This window comes from Bos indicus x Bos taurus, chromosome 5 (genome assembly GCF_003369695.1).
Source record: "Bos indicus x Bos taurus breed Angus x Brahman F1 hybrid chromosome 5, Bos_hybrid_MaternalHap_v2.0, whole genome shotgun sequence".
NCBI lineage: Eukaryota > Metazoa > Chordata > Mammalia > Artiodactyla > Bovidae > Bos > Bos indicus x Bos taurus.
Genome location: NC_040080.1, coordinates 72,854,856 through 72,867,543, shown reverse-complemented (window position 1 = coordinate 72,867,543; position 12,688 = coordinate 72,854,856). Strand labels below are relative to the sequence as shown.

Sequence of the window (12,688 nt, the reverse complement as noted above, 5' to 3'; positions counted from 1 at the left end):
CCTTTCTGTTTATATTTTTGCTTGTGAAGCTGCCTTCCCTGCCCCCTTGCCTTTCGGACAGTGATTTGATTTTATCCAATGCAGTTAAAAGTATTTCTTTCCCCTTTCTGCCCCCACCCTGAGCTTACTGACCTGTGGCTTCTCTGCCATTGCTCCTTGCTAACCCTGACCGCCCCTGTTTGCCACCGGATCGCTCAGGCGAGCTCAGTCTCAGCAGTGGCGTCTCTCATTCTCTGATTTGCTTTAGAAAGGTTTCTTTGGCATGTTTTCATTTGTACCTGGTAGAGACGTTAATTTGATCGTGAAGAGGAACATAAGAGGAAATTTGATTTTACTTCATTTTGCCCTTAAAGTAGATGACAATGCGGCTGGTAGAAAAAAGGCCAGTCTGTTTGATCAGCAGCCAAAATATTACAGAGTACATTGCTGTTAATTGCAAATCCTGCTTCTGTGCTAACTTAGTGTGAATTCAAGGACTTGCAGAGAGATGGAGTATAATAGCAGAACTCCTGGGGAGTTCTTTAATCAAAGCCGTAAATTTGCTGACAGTGTTCACACTTTGGTCTGGGAAGTCCTGGACTGTTTCCTTTTATGTTCTTTTAAATTTTCTGAGCTGTAAAAAAGAAAGTGGCAAAAGTCTCGTTTTTATTTTGATGTCGTATGAGGTCCCCAAGTCACCATAAGGAATGTGAATGGCCTAACTGGGCGGAACTCTTGCAGTTCTAAAATGATGACTCATCTTTATATTATTTTGCTTCTCAGTTGCATGTGTGGATATTTTATGTGACTCCAATGTTTGTGAATCTGCAAAGAGAATTATAAAGAAAAATATTAGTTTGAATTTGTAAACATCATGGTATTACCTGGCATGAATTTCAACTTCAGAGCACAGTTAAAGGACCTGGAGATGGATACTCCTACAAAATGTAAATAAATTAAGATGTTAGCAACTGATTCGTTTTCATGCAACTTTCAAAAAATATAGAATGCTTAAGTATCAGGTAGCTTATTTAAACTTTTACCACTTCCTGTATGGAGAATGATCAGCATTGTACCAAATTGAATAAAGATCTCAGTTCACATTTTTTTAACATAGTACGGCTTTTAAAAGCATGTTTTGGCTTATATGCCTTTTGCATTTTTCATTTTGAAATCTCATTTGAAGAACCCATTTTTCTTCTCATAGCTTCTTCTACATTAGGTATTAACAAAGTGAAGATGATGTAAAAAGTAATACAGTCAGGTTGTGTTTTCACCCAGAAATTGAGTTTCCTGATGAAAACAACATCCTTCAGTATAGAATTTATGTTGCAACAGCCAATAGATTTTTTCTAACCTCACTTCAGGCAGGTGTGGCCCTTGAAATTATACATTCAGGAAAAAAAAAGAATGGGTTGAATTTAATAGTCAAAAAGAAATAAAATTTTCAACTAGAAAGAATGATTGACAAACCCATAAATTAGAGTCTTATTCACACTTTTAGCACAAGGAATATTCACTTATTAGTTTGAATGAACTCTGATCCCTTGATTTCAAGTGCTACTATGCCAAAAATATTATTGGAGCTAGGTTCCTGCATATGAAATTTATATCTAGCATTAAAAGTTAAAGCACACTATAAATGTAACAAATGTAGAAGATTAGCTAAGATAAAAAATGATTACAATTGAAATGAAAATGAAAATTATACTAGTCATTTTCCCCATTGCTAGCAATAATTTAGGTTCAGCTTTAGGGCTGAAAAACGTACAGTTTTAACAAGAGAGAGAAATTCAAACTAAGATTTTAGACAAGTTACTTAATCTCTTTTATCAGTTATTTCTTCTTTAAAATACAGGGATTATAATGACTAATGCTTCTATGACACAACACAGAACATGGCACTTAATGAATGCTCAAGAGAAGTTTTTTTTTTGCTACTTCTTTGAGTAATGAATACTGTCTTAACTATTTTTTCCTTAGTATAACATAAGAAGAAGGTTTAACTAAATGTCAAATAGAGAACTTTTGGACATACTCCTTCTAAGCTGTATGCACATCGGTTATCTCACTGATGATTTTGAAAATGTATAAATTACAAATTGTGCAAAATGAAAATCAGTGGTACATACTTGTGAAGCAAAAACAAGTCTTAAGAAACTTTAAATAATTACTTTCTTTTTAGTTTTATATTTGTGTTTTAATTTTAATATTCCTGCAGGGATGTCACTAATTCAGTTGATATTCACTTTAAACAAAGCCATCAATTCATCCTTTGAAAATGTGATCTGAAGACCTTTTGATACTATGTCATTGCTTCCATCAGAACCATTTCTAGATCAGATTATAACTTCTGTTATGGCTAAGGCTTATCAAAGTAGAACAGTTGTCTCCCGCTGTAGTGATCATTTGATTTCCAATGTGCTTCCTGCCAGTCTAATGAAAAATGAGTATGAAAAATAAATGTTAACAAAACAAATAACTAGTCTAAGTAGGTAAAAACAATAGGTGGATGCTCACCACAGCAAGAAAATAATCGTCTAATGGTTTCAGGAACAGCACATTAAACAAGGAATGATATATGTGAGTTAAGTACCATAAAATAAAAGGATGTCCCATGTTACCAACAAGCTAGTAATAAAAAGGTTTCAATTAAAGGAAATTTATCTGAAATAAACCATGATATGGATAATTCACACTGGATAAATAATAAGGTTTTTTTTATTTACTAAAAAAGCCAATTTTAAATGTTTCAACTTCATATTCGACTGAGAATCAATATAGCCTAGTAGGCAAGAATAAAGGTTTTGGAGACATTGCTAGGGTTGCAATCCCAGACTCTTGGGCAAGTTGCTTCATTGATCCAGGCATCCCCTTCCTAAGTGAAATGAGGAGGTATAATAAGTATAATACTTTATCATATAGAGTTATTGTAAGTATTTAATGGTATTCTACATATACACACACATATATGGTACTTAGCACATATTAACACTCTAACTTCTTTTTTTCTTTTTTTTTTTCTAACTTCTTTTTTTCAAAATTATCATTAAGATAACTGATGTAGTCAAGATATTCGTAAGTTCACTTATTTTGTTTCTTTTCTACATACCTGTGTGCCAATACTTGGCTGTCATTTAGAAATCTTGTTAGTGGCATGTATATAGCTGAACACCAGGTGAAGCTTGGAATTATAAAATCCTAGTGAGGTAACAAATAAAAACTCTACTCACTTTGCAGTGTTCCCTCCTGAGCAGTAATTTTAGATGGTGTGCTTGGCTCATTTACTACCTATGGGACCTTGGGTAGGTCAGTCTCTTTGTGCCTTAGATTCCTCTCCTATAAATTAGGAGGAATAACAGCACTTAACTCATAAAGTTGTTAAATGTGTGCATACATTCAAAGGACTCACATTACACTTCTGTTACCTTTAGCATCAGTATCAATATAAACCACTAGATCATGTTGTAGCCAGTCATATGGCATGCGGAATTTTTTTCGGGCAGATTCGCTGATGCTGGTATACCATTATGTAACTGTTATATGGAAGAATACAGAGCTGGCTACAGGCATATTTGCAGAATTTTAGCATCCAACCATGAGAAATGAACATTCCCAACATGATATTGGTTTCAAATGCTTTTTTTTTCTTCCACTTCTGAGACTCAGTCATTTTTGAGAGCTAATCTTGCCATTTGTTGTGTATTATACAGGACAATATATTTGAAACTGAACACTTTTCAATTCACTGGTAAAATTCAAGTCCCTTTGCTTTTGAGCAAAGGGTTGATTCCAGTAGCACGTCTCTTTGAGGATCTTACACATGGGTCATTTCTAAGAAACAATGACCTACACCAAGTAATGTGGAGACCTAACTCATCTACTGACTTCTCGGGGTGGCCACGTGGCCAAAGAGAAGACAGTACACCAAAGCTAGGCAGGCAACATTGAGTAGGAGCCCTCGCTTCTGTATCAGTAGCCTCATTTCAGCCTGTTGTTACCTACGGGTGGGGCTGGAGGTGCCATTGCCAATAGGGGCTGCCTGATCTCCAATAAGAAGTTCTTAGTTCATTTCTGTAAGATATATTGAAGGTTGCCTGATAAGTCCCATCTTTAGAGCCCTATTCAGTGGAAAGTTTCTGCTTAAAAATGTAGTTTGCAGTAAGCAGATGTTAGAGCTCTTCAGTGTGCCTCCAAACTGCCAGGGGTGGTATTTGCTTAAATAAACTCAATGGCTTAAGTACTTAAATTGGATTTGTTATGTGCATTGTAAATGTCACTTGCGAAGCATTTTCCCAGACTTTCATGGTGCAGTCAGTACCTCCATTCTCCAGCCTTTGGCTATGCCCTGAAGAGACTGTATTTTGACTGAGCAGAAGGAAAAATGTGCTTCATGTTGAGCAGCCAAACCTTCCTCTTACTCGATGGCTTAATTGTTTCTGAAAATTGTCACTGCCGCAGGCAACGATCATGTCGGGGAGCACGATGAGTTTGAATCACGAGACCCCTTCATCTCGCAGTCAGCTGGGGCGACAGGCCAGCTTCCAGGAACGGAGCAGCTCCCGGCCACACTATAGCCAGACCACTCGCAGCAACACTCTGCCCTCAGATGTGGGCAGAAAATCTGTCACCCTGAGAAAAATGAAGCAGGAAATAAAGGAGATCATGTCCCCAACTCCTGTGGAGCTGCACAAGGTCAGGAAACTCTCTTCTCTTCCCTTGGGGATCATGTTTCATAGCCATTCTGCTCAGCATGAGTGCCCTGATTTGAGCATGATCATGACACTCCACTGTGGGCTCAGCCGAGGAAAAAAGCCAGAGCTTAAGGGCAGATCATCAGAGACCGGTGGTTCTCAAAATATGATCTTTGAGAGGTGATCTCATAAAACAGAGAACATTGGCTTTCAAGTAGTGAATTGATCACAGATGTATTTATGGCCAAAATCTTCCTGCAGAAGCTTGAGGTTCTAGTGTCAAGTGGAGCTTCGATGAGTTGATCTGTTATTTCAACTTGATTGGAAGGGGAAAACATTTTCTAAATGCTGTATACTCCTAGCTACACTGATGTTGGAAGGATTAATCATCAATTACAGATTTCTCAGTAGATGGTTATGTTATTCACAGAGTGTAAACTTCTCTTGAGACATAATTTAGATGTCCTTGGTCAGGACAAGATAAGGCCTGGCTATGTTTCATCTCTGCTAAGGCGGTTGCCTCACTTTGCTTCATGGATGAAAACTCACAGTTGCAAACAAAGCTGAGTTCAAGTTGCTGGCAGAGTTTAAACAAGGCAGGGGTAGGTGACAGTACCTGTGGAGCCCAGGGCCAACGAAATCAATGGAAGGGAGGTTTCTCTGGTTTTCTTTTGTAGAACTTGCTTTTTGTTGCAGTTAATACATACGGAGGTATAGTTAGTAACTGTCTCACTCCATTCTTCTTACAGAGAAGATCTGTAGTTAGTAATCTGTTAACTAGAGATAAGTTATTTGTCTTACCCAGAAGAGCAAATAAATGTCAGGTTAAGAAGGGGTAACAGGCCAACTACTCTCCTTTTCCTCTAAAGACTTTAGTCTCCCTCAGTTCAGTTTAGGCGCTCAGTCGTGTCCAACTCTTTGCAACCCCATGAATTGCAGCATGCCAGGCCTCCCTGTCCACCACCAACTCATCTCCTTACCCACCTATTAAAAGTAGCTATTTTGCTGCTGACAAAGGATATGGTGAAAGAAAGGATTGTGTGGGAGGTTGGATTCTGAATTCCTGTTCCAATCCTACGTTCATTCTTTCATTACTCATTGATTCATTCATTCAGTATGTAGATTGTGCATTTATTTACTTAAAGAATGTATTGTAAATCTCCAAGGAGCACATTGTCTACTGGGAAGACAGTCCAGGAAACAGTGGGAAGATAATGGGATTAGCACAATGACAGACACAAGACTAGACTGTCTTTGGAGATGGGGGCACCCTAACCCACTTAGGGCTTCTCTGGTGGCTCAAACAGTACAGAATCTGCCTGCAGTGCAAGAGACCCAGATTCGATTCCTGGGTTGGGAAGATCCCCTGAAGAAGGAAATGGCAGCCCACTCCAGTAGTCTTGCCTGGAGAATTCCACAGACGGGGGAACCGTATGGGTTACAGTCCTTGGGGTCGCAGAGTCAGACACAACTGAGTGACTGACACTAACCCACTACAGAGGAATGGGAAATGCTTCCTAGATGTAGGTGTTGACTCTGCAGGAAGGTGGAAGATGGGAAAGCATTCCAAAGCACAGAAAGAAACATATACAGAAGGATGTCGAAGATTGCAGTGTACTGAGAGAGTGCAAATATGCCAGCATATTAAGAGACATTACAGACTTTACAGAAAAGTCAAGACATTTCTGATATTTTAGGGTGGGGACCCAGCTTTAGCCTATTGCCACAAGTTAGTTTATCCAGTTACCCTGAATTGATGTGTCTGTCTGGTAAACATCAGGCTTCACCACCTGTCACATATCCTAATTGGCTAATTGACAAACACCATTAGGAGGCTGTAAGGACTCCCTTGGTGATTAAATTGCAGACGCTGCATAGTCACTGCTAATTCTGCTGCACCGTGAGGAGGGCTGGCCCCTCCTGATTCTCTCAGTTATTTAGGAACACTGCCTTCCCGTCTTCTCTAAAAGTCTGCTGCCCAGGAAAACAAGTGTTCTGGGTAACTCACCTTCCTTCAACACCAAAGGGAAAGGGTAACAATGAATGCCTGCTATGTGTTGTATTTTTGCTCTTTTTTAGCCCCTCACACAATAGCATGTCTTAGCATTTATTTTTCCCCATCTACAGGATAGGGAAGGGCTTCCTAGGTGGCTCAGTGGTAAAGAACCCTCCTGCCAATGAAGAAGATTCAATCCCTGGGTCAGGAAGATCCCCTGGAGGAGGAAATGACAATCCAGTCTAGAATTCTTGCCTGGAGAATCCCCATGAATAAAGGGCCCTGGCAGGCTACAGTCTATGGGGCTGCAAAAGAGTCAGACATGGCTGAGTGATTAAACAACAGGATAGAGAAATAGCAAGTGTAGAAGAGAGTCGTTTTTCCTTCTGGAGTGAAGCAGTCTCTTCAAAGGAAGATTCCTTGGCAGCCCAGCAATGCAAAAGGCTTGTCTCCCCATCCCTCCTATACTGAAAGCAGTCAGCAAAGATCATGACGGTAAATTGGCTATGCAAGTTGTTATAGCTGACGTTTTTAAAAGTGTGCTGAAAATAGATCTCTCTTTAAAGGCATCATGCACTTAGCACCGTGAGTGGCAGTGGCTGGGCTGGTTGGAACATTTGTGTGGCAGTGTGTGAACGGAGAGACCGCAGATCACAGACTATGCTAGACCCGCTTGACCTAGCAAACGGGCTGCTTCTTTTCTCCTTCACTTTACTCATTTCCCTCTATAGTGGCACTAAGCGCATTTCCCATGTGGCTTCACTCTTCTTCCAAATTGGTGCCAAACAAAATAAGGTGCTCAGAACTAGATGGTGTCCTGGGCATTATAAAACACCCAAAATGAGCTTGTGACGTGAAAATGTGGCAGAGGAGCCTGCAGCCTGACGGTATGGAATTGTGGGAATGGTGGATGCTCCCATCTCAGGCACCTTTGTGTGTGTGAATTCAGTGACCCTGATAGTCCATTCAACGTTTGCTGCTAAACCCACACTCCAGTTTCGAAACACTTAAAAGGAGAAATGGTGATTAGAAGAGTCACTTTACTCAGAGCAGAGACTGGTAATTGTATTTGTGTCTTGATTGTGGGCACCCTTTGAACAAAGATTACCTGACACCATGAAAAAGCAAGTGCCTTGTTGATTGAATTGAATTATCTTCCCGTTGGGGTGCTTGGACTGTAGCCCGCCAGGCTCCTCTGTCCATGGGATTTCCCCAGGCAAGAATACTGGAGTCCATTGCCATTTCCTTCTCCAGGGGATCTTCCCGACCCAGGAATCGAACCTGCATCTCCTACATTGACAGGCAGATTCTTTACCTCTGAGCCACCAGGGAAGCCCAGGGTGCTATTAGCCTGGACTAAACCTTCATAGAAGTAGGAAAAGGTACTCTTTGGGGGGTGGTATGGAGATGGGGCCAGAGAAAGAGAAAAACATCCCTTCCTCAAGTTGAAAATAACCCGAAGTCAGACTGCATGCATGGCTTGCCGAGCGGAATGAAGGCTGATTCTCATTGAGCCCCTTGGGTGGACTTTTCTCCACTGACCTAGTGGAGAAATTTCTAAGGGGCTGCAGAGACCAGAGTAAAGAGGCTGGGTAGGGTCAATAGCACCCCATTCTGAAAACACGTGGTGTTATTTTCCAGTTGCCATCTTTCTCGGGGCTGTGTGCCTCTTGGTGAAAGCTGTCTCCATGAGAACAAGTTGTGGATCTGTCTGTCCAAGCCAGTACCTTCAAACTCTTACTGTCACTAGAAGCTGCATCAAGAGGATAGGAATGAATGGGCCAGTATCCATCCCCATTCCTGGGGAGAACAGGAGAACACAAAGGCCACACCATCTCCTGATGATGGGTTACTAGCATCATCCTCATACAAAAAGAATAAAGTGTGGGCTTAATCTTCCAATTTCTTGAGTTTCAACAGACTCTTTATCATCTGCCCCTCATTTTCCACCCAGTCCTCCTTGCCAATCCCGTGTCTTCCTTCAGACCTTCCAAAAATGCTGAGCTCAGGTGAGAGGCTACATTTTTTTTTTTTAATTTCACACCATCTACTGTGTCCAAGGGTCTGCCATCTCCTAACAAGTCTTCTGTCCTTCATTCCTGAACCCCAAAGACTAGTTATCCTTCCTGACACTTGAGAATAAACACAGAACACAGCCTCACTTCCCCTTTCGGCCCTGTGGTTGGAGGAGGACGTTGGAGCTGGAGTGATGATTTGATACTTAGACTGGGGGGGAGGGACAGTGAGGGCGTCACAGGGAAGTGATGCTGGTGTCTCTCAGACTTTTTTGGCTAAGACGTTATCCAAAATACATCTTACCTCACAACTCAGTACACACATACACTCACACTTATATATTGGGTTGGCCAAAAAGTTCATTTGGGTTTTTCTGTAAGATCTGATGTAAAAATTCAACAAACTTTTTGGTCACCCTAATACGTATTGAATAAATGAATCCAAAAATTGACTTGTTTTGTTTCTTTTCAAATGCTGTCATATTAAGCTGATTTCAAGACTTATATTAGAGACTATAGCCTTAGAGAAAAATTTGGCATGTGAACCTCTGATGACATTTACCATCATCACATGGGGTGCCTGTTAAAATGTGGGTTCCTAAGCCCAACCCAGACTTACCTGGTCAGCATTTTCTGGGAGTTGAGGCAAAAAAACAACATTTTAACAACCCCTTAGTGGAATCTTTTGCACCTGAAGATTGGGAATCACTCCTGTAGGTTTTGCTAGCAGGAGGTGGTTATTTTGTGTCAGGGAGATCTAAGGCAACAGCTGAGTGGCTGAGCAAAGAGGAAATGAGTTTGCATTGTTACCCCTGGAGCTTCTAAATTTTATCTTTAAAATTAATTCTGCTTTGTATCACTATTTTAGCTTATCATAGATTTTTTTTCTCTTTGCAGATAAGGAGCTTGTGATCTTAGCTGCATTTCATTGATAACCCCTCTTTTCCTTCTGAAGCTTAAATATTCTTTAGTGTCTGCTTAATATATTTCTGAGATAAATTCTAGCTTCACTTCTTTTTGCATATTTTAAGGCAAAAATCTTTTTTCTATAGATTCACATTCAGAGCATTTGGACTTAAAAAAAATCATTTCCTTTTGTCCTGTCATTTGTGTTTTTCAATAAGATTGTATTCCTTTATTGTAAGCAACTGTTTTGTTTTTTACAGAAAGTTTTTTAAAATTATTTTCCAGAATCTTCTGCTATTTATAGCTGCGGATGGCTCGACTCTTGAACATTTGAGTCACTCACAAGGAACCCCTTTATTCTTATAGCTACATTTGCTGCCATCAGCTTTTCTCTCAGCCAAGTTCACTTTGCAATTTCAATATATTGGAGTGTTTTGAGAGTGTACTTTTGTTCTTCTTTATATCATAAAGTTGTTTTACTTCTTGGAAGTAGTGTCATTTTGGGTGTTTAGTGCCCACGTCTTTTCCAATATTCTCAAGTCAGGCTGAACCCTAGGAGGAAATATGAAATGGAAATACATATCTTATTTTCAATGTGACTCTTCACCAAATATTTGCAGTTGGTACTCAAGATTAAATGAACTGTCAGGCCAAGGTTTGGCCACAACTTGCCAGTCATGAGTCACATCACTTTTCTGAACCTCAGTTTGCTCACTTACCAAGAAAGAGACTGGATCACTCATTATCATGAGAGAGTTCACAAATAGCGTTTCCCAGGTGAAGTCACCTTCAGTCTTATCTCAACTCTGCAGTGACAGAAACCCAGGAAATGAGAGCTCCTCAGAATCCTAGCCTTAAGGATGATTCAGGCAGCCGTTTTAGAGTCTCCACAGATGGAGTTGTACACTGGAATAACACCCTCTTTACAAAGAGAAATGGATGTGTATCACGTCAGTGTGACAAGCATATTCTCTCCCTGAAAAAAACCAGGGGCAGCTAACAATCAATGTGGAATTGTAGAATAAGGGTTGGAATTTAGGTTGTACATTTTATGTGAGCAATGACATCCAGCCCTGACAGCCCTTAAAATGGATTTTTTCCATCAGCTTCCCTTGTCTGTAATTCTAAGACATATTTCTCAAAAATGTAAAAAACAAAATTATATACAAATGATTGGCTCGTGTGGAAAAAAAAAAAGTTTTTTAGCTCAGGATAAAACAGTGGGATAAAAACATTTGTGCAAAGGGAAGATAAAGAAAATAATATATATGTATCAGTCCAAGGAGGGGGAGAAAAAGAATGTCAGAATAAGATTTCCTAGTTAAAATGAAAGCTGCTCAATGACTTACAGTGAAATACAAGCAAAGCCTTTGAGCTTATCTCCTCTAAGGGACAGAGCTCTATTTGCATCCTATCTCTTCTCATCAAGTTGCCGTCCTCTTTTACAGAGGCTGAGCTCTGAGCCATAGAAATGCTAAGTTAAACAGAGGTGCGGTACCTTAGACTCAGATGACCCTTAGGCGGGCTTGTTAGGCAGTGTTCCAGTGTGCCTGATTTCCCAGTCTTTGATCCCTCATTTCTGTCAAGGACCCACCACCATCCCTCTTCAGAAATGCTAATAACTTCCCTTAAGTCTAGCCCTTGCCTGGGGATCATTCTTCCTCTTCTGATGGCTTTGCTTGTCTCTGTTGTGATCAAATGCGTTTATTAATAGATTGTATTCTGTTATCTACGGAATGTTCACTTACAAATGAGGAGACTCCCTGAGGGTCACTGTGTTTCTCTCCAGGTCCTTGGAAAGAAACCTGCTGGAGCTCTCCGTCCAACATCCTTCTGCTCCACTGCATGTCTATTGAGGTCTGGCAGGGCTGCAGTGAGGATCACATTGATAGTGGTTTAGCCTAGAGCTGCTCTCTTTCTTCCCCTTAGATGAAGCACAAAGTTCGTTCTTTTTCGAGGACCTTTGTAGTGCCAAACCACAGCCTTCCTCGGAATGAGGAAATCACACCAGCACTGTTAGTGCTCAGTGCAGGGAAAGTTTGGTGGGTTGTAACTTGGCCAACAAAGGTCCATCTACTCAAAGCTATGGTTTTTCCAGGAGTCATGTATGGATGTGAGTTCAGTTCAGTTCAGTCGCTCAGTAGTGTCCGACTCTTTGCGACCCCCTGAACCGCAGAACGCCAGGCCTTCCTGTCCATCACCAACTTCCAGAGTTTACCCAAACTCATGTCCACCAAGTCGGTGATGCCATCCAGCCATCTCATCCTCTGTCGTCCCCTTCTCCTCCTGCCCTCAATCTTTCCCAGCATCAGGGTCTTTTCAAATGAGTCAGCTCTTCGCATGAGGTGGCCAAAGTATTGGAGTTTCAGCCTCAACATCAGTCCTTCCAATGAACACCCAGGACTGATCTCCTTTAGAATGGACTGGTTGGATCTCCTTGCAGTCCAAGGGACTCTCAAGAGCCTTCCCCAACACCATGGTTCAAAAGCATCAATTCTTCGGTGCTCAGCTTTCTTTATAGTCCAACTCTCACATCCATACCTGACCACAGGAAAAACCATAGCCTTGACTAGATGGGTCTTTGCCAAAAAAGTAATGTCTCTGCTTTTTAACATGCTGTCTAGGTTGGTCATAATTTTCCTTCCAAGGAATAAGCGTCTTTTAATTTCATGGCTGCAGTCACCATCTGCAGTGATTTTGGAACCCCAAAAAATAAAGTCTGTCACTGTTTCCCCATCTATTTCCCATGAAGTGATGGGACCGGATGCCATGATCTTTGTTTTCTGAATGTTGAGTTTTAAGCCAACTTTTTCACTCTCCTCTTTCACCTTCATCAAGAGGCTCTTAAGTTCTTCTTCACTTTCTGCCATAAGGGTGGTGTCATCTGCATATCTGAGGTTATTGAGATTTCTCCTGGCAATCTTGATTCCAGCCTGTGCTTCTTCCAGCCCAGCGTTTCTCATGATGTACTCAGCATATAAGTTAAATAAGCAGGGTGACAATACACAGCCTTGACGTACTCCTTTTCCTATTTGGAACCAGTCTGTTGTTCCATGTCCAGTTCTAACCGTTCCTTCCTGACCTACATACAGGTTTCT

At 40.8% G+C, this 12,688-nt stretch overlaps 1 protein-coding gene and 1 long non-coding RNA gene across 15 annotated transcripts in view; one reads left to right on the top strand and one right to left on the bottom strand.

The window, feature by feature from the left end:
• Nucleotides 1–12,688, top strand: part of GRIP1 (glutamate receptor interacting protein 1) — a 755,940-nt gene that overhangs the window by 724,997 nt on the left and 18,255 nt on the right. For all 14 annotated transcript variants that reach the window (XM_027542472.1, XM_027542468.1, XM_027542464.1 and 11 more), the window contains one exon: nt 4,441–4,674. In XM_027542472.1, the coding sequence (XP_027398273.1) occupies nt 4,441–4,674 (234 nt within the window). The remainder of the gene's footprint in view (nt 1–4,440; nt 4,675–12,688) is intronic.
• LOC113892951 lies at nt 315–11,700 on the bottom strand. Its single transcript, XR_003511182.1, has 2 exons — nt 11,339–11,700; nt 315–804 (listed from the first exon to the last, which is right to left on the bottom strand). It is a non-coding gene; the product is annotated as an uncharacterized LOC113892951 (long non-coding RNA).